The sequence below is a fragment of the Temnothorax americanus genome, unplaced genomic scaffold (assembly GCF_048541705.1).
Source record: "Temnothorax americanus isolate GAGA-0224 unplaced genomic scaffold, ASM4854170v1 Scaffold21, whole genome shotgun sequence".
In the NCBI taxonomy this organism is placed as follows: Eukaryota; Metazoa; Arthropoda; class Insecta; order Hymenoptera; family Formicidae; genus Temnothorax; species Temnothorax americanus.
This window is the reverse complement of record NW_027509349.1, coordinates 692,077-705,645: the sequence shown is the minus strand read 5'-3', so window position 1 is coordinate 705,645 and position 13,569 is coordinate 692,077. Positions and strand designations below refer to the sequence as shown.

The following is a 13,569-nucleotide window of genomic DNA, read 5'->3' as shown; positions in this document are numbered from 1 at the left end:
AAGTGGCCCCCGAGTGTTTACAATTATACGTCTTCAGGGACACTGCGTGAAATTTATCTCCGTTTCGATCAATTTAGGTTAGATCGATTGTCGTCGCTGATACCGTTCGGTTTTAGATGCACCAGATGAGCTGTGCTCAGCTGTGCTGGACGAAACGTAATCATCGGAGACCACACAATGAATCCTAGGCTGTTGCCTCATCAGCAAATGAACAACTAATAACAATGCTGAATAACAATGATAAAGTGTGTATGACGTTATCTCCAATGCACCAGGTTATCATACTTTTCTTCGCTGCGTCCGATCGCCTTTGTCACGTTTCAACATGCAGCAAGCATGTTTCCGTTACAGCGAAATTTTCTGAGACTGTCGGATAATCAGTGATCCACGCCGATCGGCACTGATCGATAAATCCACAATTACTTTGGCGGTCATCCTATGCATTATGGAGAAGCAGAGACAGGTATAAAATGTATAGGCCTTACATTGCTTTCTTTTTCTTCGTAATGACGTCAGATTATATTTATATGACAATTATACACTGATTATATATTATCTTACTTATATTTATTTACATTGTGTGAAGTATTTTCTCATTTAATATTTCTGTCTGATACACATTTAATATTTGTTTAGATTATAAATCTTTTTAGTGATAAATAAAGTCAATAGCGATAATTTCAGATTGAATTGTAATGTAACTTTAAACGAGTTATCGTATTCTTGTCCCCTCTAGAAGAAGAAGCGAGATAAATCGCGCCGTTCGATTTTGGAGCATCAAATACCAGATGCTCCCACATTAGAAGAGTTTGAGTGCCTGCTTGGAGAGTCGCCCACAAATTATCCCAAGGGTGAAGCTGTGGAAGATATAGAGAGCGAATTGCATTCGGCCGCTATTGATACAGAAGTTTACGAAAAACAAGCTGCTGAGAGAGCAGCCCAGAAAAAATGCGGTCAGGAAGTTGAAGCGAATGAGGTTGAATTAGCGGTACGTCGCTTAATATTTATTTATTAATAGGAAGCATTTCTAAAAACAAAAAGTGAAATTACATAAAATATTAACACATATTTTTCAGGTGTTGCTGTTAGCTGAAGATTCTTATGACGAGGTCGACGCCGTCCAACCTTGTCCGGTGTCCGACACCACTGTAGACGATCAAATAGAACAGATTGATCAAACAGATCAAATAGATGAAATGCAAGTAGCTGTTTCCACAATTCAACTGATAGACGTATCGTCAACTGTCCCAGAGGAAGCCAGTCAAATAGTGCAAGAGTCCGAGGATACAATCGAAGTACCGACTCCGTGTGAGAAGACCCCGTCGAAGGAGACAGAAGTTTTGGAAGTTAAGAAAGATACGGCGAGTGCCTTCAAGGATGTCAGACCATTCACGGAGCAGCAATTGGCGTCCTTGTATCACAATCAGGAACTGATGTTGGTGGATGCTTTTGTGGCCGAGTTTACAGAGACGCAGTTGAGATGCGCACCGCTTAGGCAGCAACACAGGCTGCACGAGCTGCTGATGAACTACTTGAGGGTACGCAACCACCTAATCGCAAATTCGTACGAATTGGAGCGTTTGAAGAAGAGCTGCCGGGAGACGCAGAAGCAACTTTGGTGCCTGGAGAAGGCGTCGGAGACAGAGAATGGCGAGTGCCAAGATGGCAACCCCGTCACTGCCACTCATGAGTATTCGGTCGCTCATTTCAATCAGCAGGCGCTGATAGCGCTCTCCAGAACGCTATCGGCCATCAAAGACACCCTACACGAAAGCCAGGCGTTGTATTGTTACGAAGCAGAGTCGTTGCGTCTGCAAATTGAGCATTACGTGCAAAGAGTCGCTAGGAGCTTCAACGTGAGTTATCTTCTATCAAAACAAAGTCATTAGAACGTCAACTATCTAGCAATTCGTTCATTTTGTGATTGAGCTCAGACTGGTCTAAACCAAATTTAAAAAAAAAATTGAACTAATCGTCAAGTAAAACAGATACGATAATCTTATAATCTACGCTGATTCTTCACACAGCTAAAAAATTTATTCAAGTTGTTTTTCTGTTTTCAGGAGTTTGCCAATCTTTCACAAACCGCCCCAGCAAATCTTTTACCGGAGCAATCGCCATCCCAGACAGCTCCGCAGCTGGTCGAGCTTAGGATGTGCGTAACTGTCCTGTTCAACTTCCAACGTCGAGTTCTCAAAGACGGCAAATTTGTCACGGACACCAGAGAATGGCTGTCGAAACTGGTGGCGGTGCTCTTGAGGGTCGCTACCTGGCAGGATCATTTGTTTCTATTGAATCATATACTGCGATGTCCTGGCGGTGTGATGAACTGGGCCAAATTCTTCGTACAAGTGCCAGTGCCGCCAAAAGTCTCGGGATTGAGCTCCTCGCCATTTAACGATCCATATCTCGATCATATGATTGCCACTCTCGCAGTAATCCTGCTGCCAATCAAGGATCGAGATAAGTTCTTAGAACAGGTAAAATTAACGATAGAACGTTAATCGTTTTAAGAAATCGATAGGATACTTTAACTTCTTAAATTGTTCTCACATTCTCGACTGAATTTGCTACACAGGTGCAAGTATCTCTGCAGGACACTGCAAACAGTCCAGGGGATACAGTGTGGGTGATGCTGGATGAGGAGGGCGAAGAGGACGAAGATATCGCTAACGTCGGCGCTAATCTCTTTGAGAGTGATCTGATTTCTCTTCTTCATCAGATCCCGCTGGACAAACTTTTTGAGCAGGTGCTGTTTATTCAGCGCCAAAACGACAAGTACGAGCAGGAGGAGAAAGCCATCACGGACCATCACATGTTGCGTCTCTTCGCGTTCTACAGCGTGCTCATCAGACTTCTGAAGCAAGGCCTGAAGTCCTACGACTCGCCAAGATATAGGCAATTAGCGAAGAGGCTCAGCGCGTTGATCAGAGACGTTGTTCAATATGCCAGCGATCAGTGGGAGGCTTTCGACAAGAGCCAGGTATGTGAAATTAAAATTTATGGATTTGCAGAATTCTACAGATTAATATTAAGTTAAGAAATCAAAAGGATATATATATATATATATATATATATATATATTTTAAATTTTGTTTTAATTTACCGAAAATTTAAATAAATGTTAGAGGTTTTTTCCATAACTTTATAATTTCTGATATTGCATATTTTGCCGCTTTAAAAGTAATAATGCAATTTCATTTAGATAACCGACGAGTCAATGCTGGTGAAACTGCAGACCGAATACGATTGTTTTTTTCTGAGAGCGATCCTCTGCATATTCTCGTCCCGGCGTCTAGGTGCCTGGCAATATCTCGCCGCGATACCATATCATATTATATCTCCCACCACTCTGTGGCACATCTTCTATATCCTGCATACTGACTCATCTGGTGATATAGCAACATCAAACACGTTAGTCTCAGGTAAACTATGATAAGATAATAATATTACAAATATTTCTTTTTTACAATTTTTTTAAATTCATCTTTTTGTCTATTTTTATCTATGTCATCTTTTTTAATTTTTTTTGTAAAAATAGATTATTAACAATGACTTGATGTCGTAGACTGGGAAACAGAGCTGAGTTGTCCTGAACTTCATAAACAATTTGAAGAGAAGCTGGGCAACTTACCCGGCGACGAGTCCTACTTTCTGCTAACAACTTTTGCTAACATGGCCATGGCTAGAGGCTATAAAGACTACGATTTTGTGAGAACAACTACGATTGATCTATTTCAAGTATGTTAATACGGAAATATGTTAAAGTACATATAAATAATTTGCCGTTAATACGATAACGACGAAACATTCTATATATAAGTAAGAAAATTTAACAATTTATGTCTTACAAATATTCCTGATTCATTGTAAACTCAAATTTTGATCTTTAAAATTCTGTTAAACTTCATCTAATTAATTGAATTACAGATTGGATTTCTCAGCGAGAAAACTCAAGAGTCCTGCTCGAAGGACGCGAGATCGCTTTTATCGAACTTGACAAGCAAATATCCTACTCTCTTGTCTGATATCCTGCAAAAATTAAGGGACAATTTTGTATCGGTTGGAAAGGTATAATTTTTGTTTTGTATTATATAATTTTCTCTCTACATAGTATTTACTAAACTCTCTCTCTCAAAGTCCTGTACAATTCCACATGCAAATTGTATTTACTAAACTACTTTATTATATTTAAACGAGATTTGTATCTCAATTAATATCTTTTATAAAATTACTTAACAGAAATACATATATAATTACAAAAATATATATAATATTTGTAATATAATAATAGGCTAACTTATCACTGAATTAAATTTTCAGATAACGTGTGTATTAATATATATGTATAATTTCAATGATTTTAGTTGAGTTTGTATTTGTTCACGGAGTTGAAGATAGGAATGTGGGTACCGCAACAGCAGGACATAGCAATTCTCTCCACCTGGTTGCATCAACATCCTTTAACTTCATCCGAAAGCCATCTGGCTCGATTGGTTCTTACACATTTAAATTGGGGCCTCAACACGTGAGTCATTTCGGTATTTTTAACGTTTTTCGGAAATGTAAATCTCGAAAAAGATAAGGACATAAAAATATCCCATTATTATGCTCAATTTTAAGTTTCTCGAATTTATTTGGCTATTTCTCTTCTCTTTAAATATTTCATCTGATCGAATGTTCTGTGACACAATTAAATATATCTTTTCTATTTTTCAATTAATTATCGAAAAACTATAAATCAAAAATTAATGATTAACATATGATCAATCTTTCTATTATAGAAATGACAGTCTGTATCTTCCGATTGATCTGCATCGACAAGTGGCACTGCTGATTGTCGAACTTACAATGAAACACGTGCCCGACACTCCAGTACAGACGGCTTCGTTGTTAGCTGAAAGCATGAAGCAAGTGAGTTGTCAGTTTTTAAAAAATTAATATAAAATGAATAAAAAAAACACTTTTTGATTTAAATATTATACAATATAATACACGTACTATTAGCTTTATATATTACAGTTAATATTTTAGAGATTGAGAACGACTATATCGCTATGTCATTGATAAAAAACACGTTCATTAATAAGAAGCAAGATCTCAAGTTTATTTTTTATTTTGTCTCAGGTTTCCTCAATGGTGAGACCTCAGAACAGCGAGCAAGCATTCAGCCTGTGGGCATGGGAGATGATTAATAAACTGAGGCTGCATCAGTTGGGCCGATCGGAATCCGTGTGTCAATATACCATCTCGAATCCGGCTGAGGGTCTTTCTTGCGTGCCTAACATGGAATCGGACTCCTTCTTAGAGATTCTAGTGAAAGGAGTACGCGAGAAGCAGCCGATCGCGAGCTACGTCTCCGTATTGATGACCCTGTGGGGTCACTCGGTGCCGCTGATCTGCGTCGAGGGTTTCAGCCAGTTGCAAACCTTGCAGTGCTACTATAAATACGAGCAGGTGCTGATATGTCTGCACCATGTGATACCGTTGTTTCTCGAGTGTCCAGATTCCTTACTGAAGAACGACAAATTTGTCAGCTTGATTGTGCCGCTCATCAACGCCGACCGCACGTATATGAAGATAGCGAAGAACTTGATCGCCCCGGAATTCCCCGGCCCGATTCTCAAACAATTCTCGAACATGATTGAATCTCATTTGCATCATTACAAACGGTAGGCACAAACGAAACGTATTTGCATAATGTATGTAACACTAAATATACGAATAAAAAATATAGAATAATATTATTGTAGATTGGATAGTTAAAAAATAATTTATTTCTATATCGATGATTACAGGTATTGCTTGAATAGTCCGGACCGTTTTGTGCACCTATGGCTAAATGTATTGATTCTTGTCCAGGATTGGAACAAAGACCATAATGTAATGTATTTGATGGATAGCGTGATCCGTGCGGCGTTCTTTCACTTAGAAGCCAGGGCGATAATGGAGAACATGTTCCAAAATCTCTTCTGCGTAAGTTTTAAGCAATGTAATTATATATCACATATACAATATCATAGAAATTAGCAAAAGTTTAGTAGAAAGTAGATTTCACTTATAGTAGTTATGTATCAAATACTAAACAATTGTAATTTTCTATTATAATAATTATAATTATAGTTGTTCCATGTTTTTAACAAAATATTTATTTTGTTAGCCTGCTATAGACGGAAGTAATGAGGTACGACACATAAGAAACAATTTTTCTAATCTATATTATTTTTTCAAGTTAATATTACAAGTTAATTTTTTCAAGTTATATACTTACGTAGATAGTTAAAAAAATTTTTAATATTTATAAATTTTACAAAATTTAGATATTGCATAGTTTTAATATTATGCAAAAAATGATTTCTTTGATATGCATGGAAGGGTAAAAACCATAGTGGTGTAAGTCAAATTTTTTAAGATATTGACTCGTGTGCGCGCGCATAGATGCAATCTATATAATATATAAATTGCATTTATGGCACACGAGTCAATATTTTAAAAAATTTAACTTACACCACTATGGCTTTTATCCTTCCATATAATATAATTTTATGCAGTTTAATAATATAAATTTTCGTTTATTACTATCATACTTACACTGTAAATGCACTTAATAAATGCATTTGGATATGTAATTCATAGAATATATCGTCCAATCGGGCGCCCGGGTCGTTCGGATCATTTCTGAGTTGGGCAACAGGCTCTTCTAACTCAGCAAGCCTCCTTGGTGGAACCGTTCCAACAATATGGCTCGCTTATCAAATTCTGTCAACAGAGCAACATGATAGGGAGCTTAAAACCGGACTGTGGCGCGAGATCCTGCAAGAACTGTCAATGCAATCCAAGATATCTTTAGACACTGCGCTCAAGGTTTAAAATCGAGCGTATAATTATTAAACATACTCCGAGTATGTAAAATTATAACTATGAAAATCATTTCAGAGGGCCTGTGCAACAGTGAAGATTACTCCGTTCGGAGTAGGCAACCTGGCTATTTATCGCTGGTCCCAGCAAGCCCTTGATACACCCATGGATCATCCCATTCTGCCTCTCTTGTGGCAGAATTTTTTTAGCTTGTTCCTCGCACGAGCTCCTACCATCCCAGGGTGATTATTATTGCCTTAACAAAGCAATAGTTTTCATATTATTACTCGGCAATAATTTATTATTTTATTTTTAATTGCTCCAGATCTATGGACAAAGGTGGGGTCGGAGAAAAATTTTTTGAGGGGATGATAAATCTAAGCTACTTGAAGAAGTTGAAAAAACGACTGCACGAAACGACGGAATATTTCCAAATGAAAGGAGAAAAGGACACGGACAATGGAAAACCGATCACGGATGATCGGCGTGTATTTTATTTCAGTGCTGCAAAGTAAGTGAACGCATATAGAGAGAATGAAATATTTTTCTGGAAAATATATTTTATGGAACGATATTTAATGCAGGTTTTATAAAACATTGAGCCTTTGGTTGGAGGAACCTCGTCTTCAGGAACCGGGACTTTATCTTCCAGCCCTGCCACCGCAATATATGTCACAGAGGCTAATTCTACTAATGCAAGGAGATCGAGTAAGTCAATCGTACTTTCAAATGACGTACGACTTTGCATAGTAATACCGTTAATAATAATACTAATTGCCAACTTCCAGACCCTCTGGCTGGAATACGTCGACTACTGGGCGGTGCACCAGAGCCAACTCAAAGCCGTTTGTGAGTGGGAACGTGCGACGTTCCGCGATCCCGAGAACCAGTATCAGAAGTTTTCTCAGCCTTCGTCGAACGCCATAGAATCGATCGAACCTCTTTGCAGAATCTTCCGCAGGCTGAGCTCCTACGAACCGCCGGTTCCACCGCCGCCCTTGAGCCGCAATCAGCCGGTGCTGGGCTGCTTAGCCAGGGAATGCCTTTACAACTCCGCTACCGTTATCGATCTAGTCAAACCACATCTCAGAGTCATCCTTGACTATGCACAGACCTACAGTCTCATGGTATCCGAGCACACCGCGGCGGACTGCAGCTTCCTCGAACTAGTTCCAACTCTCTATCGGATCTATGAGAACCACGTTACCTTACATGCTCTCTGCGACCCTGCGCCATCCGGTCAGAGGCGCTCTAGATCAGGCACGCCTCCCACTGTGCATTGTGCAGGCCCGGCGATCATCGAGATCACAGTAAAGAATATTAAATATTAAAAGATTTATAAATATACAGGCATACTTTTTTATGTAGTAATTTTTATCCAAATCAAAATTTTTAAACTATGTTTTTAGGAAAATTTTATATTTTATAGGTTGAGGAAGCGCACGTCAGCGAAGGCGTGGACCATATGATAACCCAGAACCGGGCCGAGTATGAGAATCTCTTGGTGAAAGCTAGTCAACCGCCACCCAGCAAGGTCACTCTGGGCTGCGTTTTCACCGATCATTTAATCGCGTAAGCAGAGTTTAGCCAGATTGATCTTTGTACTATCACACTTTTTAATTTTCGTCTATTCTCGTTCTTCAGGATGTTGGAGCACGAGTTAGCTGTATGTCGTACTAACGAAAACATCACTGTATTACGCAAGGTACAAGAGAGTGGAGTCAAACTGTTCTATCATTTAGTAGAATTCTATACGGAAGAAGCAGCGCTATGCCCTCCCACGAAGCAGCTTATCACTACTTGCTTGGAGAAGCTAGGACAGGTGCGTATTAAATCTAAAATTTCGCTTTTTGCCCGCAAGAAAGATCATAAATATTCTTTTTTTTTATATTGTGTATGATCTCACGAAACAAACTTGAATGAAGCAAAAACGAATTACAGAAACTGTGAATCTAAATATATACAAGATGGTAAAAACATTTCTCAAGTATGGATTTCCGTTCTGTTCTTAGTTGTTCATCAGCGGCGAGGAAACCCAGGGTCCGCAATTACTGAACGCTATAATTCAGAGGCCTAATCTCGGAGGTCTGTTGGGACCACACTTTACTCCCGTCGCTGGAGGAGCCTCCACATTCTTGCAAATGTATGAAACCGTCGTGGACCTGTCAACCGGGTCCAATGTCGACTTGTGCTTCGTATTGCTCTCGAAGGTAAAATAGTCGAACTAAGTTATAATCTTCGATTACGACTACTGGATTATTATTGTCTCTGTTGCAGTTTGACGTCGGCAGCTGGCTGAACTATCGCCGTCCGCGACTGAGCGAAAGATCTACCTTCATAGATCTAGTTTCTAGGGCGTTGTGCGACATAGGCTTGACTCCTGAAGAGGAAAAGCTGATGCTGCATGAAGTGAGTATCTTTATTCGTATGTTGGATCTGATAACTTAAATTTAATTAGATCGAAACTTATAGAAATTTAATTAGATTAGAAACATTGTTACATTTTTATTTCCATCAAAAGGAAAACTCAAAATTATGATTATTATTCACGCAGCTGTTTCGAAACCATCTACGACTCATTCTTCTGCACGAATTCCCCGAGCACTATGGTGAAGTATTGAGCGCAGTACTGAGAGGATCTGAGAGCCAGAATCTGTCTCTGGATGTGTGGCGCGACTTGTTGGGAGCTCTCAGCGGCAAACCAAGGAATATCGCGCCCTCCCAAAATCCTGCCAAAATCAGAGACGAAATCAGGCACTACGCTACGGAACAGAGGCTGCTGTCTCGTCAAGAGGTCTGATTTCACAAACAATTTTGTTGTCGGGAATGATTATGCGTGTACAAAAAGAAACATCTTACATTTACTGCTTTATTTTATACGTAATAATAAAACAAAACTTGGTATCTATATGGTTCTATGATACTTTCATGCAATTTCAGATGTACGATACTGCTGTGCTTCTAAGCCGACACTTCATGAAAGAGAGATTGCAATATGGATTATACGGGCTTTATCCAAAGTACAGAAGTTACAACGAACCATTGACCATATTTTTGGGCATGATCGGTCACGCTCTAGTCGTATTGACGCTACAGGCTGATCGAGGGTCACTTGCTGATCAATGTAAGCCAATATTCCATTGAAATCTTGAAATTTTTAATATCTTAATAGCCACAAGCTGTCTGAACTTAAAATCACATCTGAAAGACTTCGTTGCACGTTCTTCCAGTGTGCGAGAAGATCTGGCCGGTATTAAGCGAGATGTACGCACCATGGATCACTCCATACTGGACAAGGAACCTGCGGGAGCCAACGGCCGCGTGGATCCAGCAATTGACGGACGACAGGTCGGTGCTGCTACCGTGGATCATTACCGACGGCCCTTACGCGAATCGTACGATGACGATGTTCGCCGAGTGCATTCGTTTCATCATCGACACCATGCCGGCATCTAGTAAGATTCTCAGCTTCGTATGGCAATTTTACGTGGCCAACTATGCTCACGCATCCGTCAAGGACCATGTACTGAACGTAGTGCATGGTAACTTGTTGTCTCTTCCTTGGGATCGCTTCTACCCTGCTACCAATGATGTCGAGTTAATGATCAGGGTCATTGATCAGTATCTGCCGGACTGCCATTTGTTCCTCGGAAGCATCTTCGCCTGGGTCAACTGGTCTGCCTGGGTCAGTGAATTAACCACGCAACCGTTGCCGGTCGCCGCCAGGATGCACGTTTGTCTGTTGAACCTGTTAGTGAAACTATCCAATGAACCAAACGTCAGACAGGTAAGACAGAAGAGGATAACTCCAAAATCTGTGAAATAAAGTAGAATTTGAGAAGGATATGAGGATATCTAATTTTCAATTTACTAAAGATATAAACTCGCTAAAGTATTTACTGAAAGAGAGATAAAACTTCAGCTGAGATGGAACCAATGTTTCAGAACGAGAAGGCGGTGCAGCTAGTCATGGAAGCCGAGAGCTTCTCTTGGCACTTAATCGACGCTGCGGCGTACGACCAAGTGATTAACTGGCATGTAATGAGTTGCGATCCTAAAGTGATCCTATGCCTGGGCAAAGACCAGACTCATCCTATCGATACAGCCGTCAATAAGTAAGTCTAATTCAAAGTGTACTCGTAGCGTAAGAATTAATACTATGTCAAATATAAAAATAATTTAATATGCAGCTTGCTGAAGATAGCAGCAGCCTATGATCCTGCGGTGAAACACTTTCATCCTACCACCCTGAAGAAGAGACAGATGTATGTGCGTTCCTCGATGAAGTTGCTGATCAACTGCACCACGAGGCACAAGTCCCTGCTTTCGACCAACAGCAAAGCGTTCACTAACACGTTGTCGCGGATGCTGGACGAGATGGAAACCGTTATCACCAGCAGTGAGTATCTAAGTCTCAAAACTAAATAATTCAAGAATCTAGGATCCAATAGTCTAGCTTGCTCAGATTTAAAAACCTTTCTTCTTAAACTGTTGTTGTAATATCAATTTTTTTCTGCTTAGCTGTCTCTGAGTCGCAACAGGTTGCCGAGGCCGGTCTGCTAATCACTGAGCTTTTGCATTCAATCAATCAGAGTGGAGCGCTGGTCGATTACCTTCGCAGCAGTTGGACGGTATGGTTGCTAGAACGAACTGCTAGCAGCTCGGTGCTGATGGGAGTGTTAAGAGTGATCGGAATGGCAGTCGCTTCCTCGTCCACTCTAGGTCACCTCATGGAGGCTGCCTTGGAGGCTTATTTCAAATATAACAGTAAGCAACTGATCAGCTATTCTCGTGTAACGTTTTTCCTGTTTTATTCATTAGATTTAGCTTATTTATTTATTACACTACGTTCTTTTTCAGTAACGGAAGACGTTCGACCTACATGGGCTTCGGTATTGATGGTCCTACAGTCCGTAGTACCGCGTCAGCCGCCATTAGAGTCTGTGTTGGTGTCAGAGGGAAGACTGCTAGCTCTTTACTCTGTATTACTGAAGAGACTTCCGTCCTGCAGAGATATCCGGGAGGAGGGCATGCTTCTGATTAATTTAGTGGACTGGATTAGCGCTATTAAAACCACGTGAGTGATTCTGAAGAATAAACCGAATAAAATCCTAAGTAAGTTTACGTTAATAACGAATTTTGTTTATCCAGAGATATCGTAGAGGAGAAACTGCCTTTGCTGTGGGCGAAAGCATGCGAGCTGGCCTATAGGCAGTGTCAGTACAGTGAGAACACAGTGATCGCTGCCAGAGCCTTGAAGGGATTAGCACGAGCATTGCTAACAGTAGCGGACGATGCGGGGCAAGGATGGGGTATCCTGGGGGCTATTGGACTGAGAAAAGGCTCTCAGCTCACCGTACGGTAAGCTACGGCGATATAATTATCGAAAAGTAGGTTGATATTCCCCTCATACTCTTAGCAGCCTCGATTGCCCGCTCGATTTTCAGGTGCAAGTTCCTGAGCCGCGCTACAGCCGTCTACTGTTTGGCACAATTACCAGAATCCAAGTCCGATCAGCAATTAGTGAGATACACTCCACACTCGCCCGGTGTTTCACCTTCAAGATCGACCGATCCGGACACGATGGAGATTCGTCCTAGCGCAGAGGCTGTGAAAGCAATGCAGAATCTGGAGGGGCTCCTGATGAACAAGCAGTATGCAGAGCTACGGGGAGATGTGGAGAGAGCCATTAGACTCATCAGGGACTCCGCCAACTCACTTCACAATGCAGTAGAAATTGTTGGCGCACTCACCACGGAGCTCTACAATCAAAGATACCTGCATGTGCTGACAGAGTGATACTAGTTTTATTTAAATTTAGCGACGGGCTGACAAACGCCTCGAATCGTTTCGAAGCGTGATACACATGACCTCGTAAGATTCTCGATCGTAAGTCGAGTTTTGAATGGTTGTATTACGTCTTTAAAAATTTTCAAACGTTTCTAACTTTTCGCAATTGATTTTAATGTTTCAAGATTTTTCAAGATTTGCAAAGATTTCCAAAAATCGATACTGAGTATTTTAAAGAAATTCTATGATTAAATTACTTGAGAACTTGCGCGATTGAATGCCCATCATTACGTAAATTTCAAATAACGCGTTTAAATTGAATGCTGTAATAACTCGTATCGGTTTTGTAGATTGAGATTGCATTGTGATTATTCATTTATATATTATAATCGAACCCTGATCTCTCTGAAAACGTAAAATCGTAATGTAATTCTAATCTTAAATTTAATTGCGTAATATGGGACTTAGGATAAGTCGCGTCTTATTGTTTAAATTTTTTTAGATCTGTACCGATCTCTCTAGTCAAGAAGTTTTTTCTTTAATTCGAGACATTGTAAAATCTAGCACGCATTCAATTTAAATGACCACAGTTACATAAATAGAGTTACGTATAATAATTAAAATGATATTTAAGGACGCAATTGTTATTTACACATAACGTAAAATTTATTATGCATTCGACTTGCGTCATCGATGCTTTGGTACCTGCGTACATAAATTCTGTTGTGTTGAATCAATGAAATATTTGGATTTATATTTACATATCACATTGAGATTTTGACAACGCAATTAACTTACGAACGCGATTAATATAATTTCGTTGTTGATATTGCACGAAGTCATTTAAGAGCTGTCATAAGAAATCGTTGATGAATAAAGAGTCGATTAAATGAATTCTTGATGTCAAGTCGTCATATGAAA

At 39.9% G+C, this 13,569-nt stretch overlaps 1 protein-coding gene across 2 annotated transcripts; it reads left to right on the top strand.

Moving 5' to 3' along the window:
* Positions 1-13: 13 nt before the first annotated feature.
* On the top strand, positions 14-13,542 carry Epg5 (ectopic P-granules autophagy protein 5). 2 transcript variants are annotated; one of them, XM_077406791.1, is made up of 31 exons: positions 14-463; positions 737-988; positions 1,077-1,856; positions 2,064-2,480; positions 2,579-2,983; positions 3,206-3,425; positions 3,569-3,741; positions 3,931-4,071; positions 4,368-4,528; positions 4,785-4,914; positions 5,128-5,672; positions 5,799-5,976; positions 6,161-6,184; positions 6,637-6,864; positions 6,937-7,100; positions 7,184-7,369; positions 7,443-7,566; positions 7,647-8,168; positions 8,288-8,430; positions 8,503-8,680; positions 8,871-9,068; positions 9,136-9,267; positions 9,413-9,652; positions 9,799-9,982; positions 10,089-10,645; positions 10,804-10,973; positions 11,049-11,257; positions 11,380-11,625; positions 11,719-11,935; positions 12,010-12,219; positions 12,306-13,542. In XM_077406791.1, the coding sequence occupies exons 1-31, from the start codon at positions 446-448 to the stop codon at positions 12,655-12,657; spliced, it is 7,704 nt and encodes a 2,567-aa protein (XP_077262917.1). In that variant the 5' UTR covers positions 14-445; the 3' UTR covers positions 12,658-13,542. The 2 variants fall into 2 exon arrangements, with proteins under 2 accessions (XP_077262917.1, XP_077262918.1); XM_077406792.1 differs by lacking the exon at positions 6,161-6,184.
* Positions 13,543-13,569: the final 27 nt, after the last annotated feature.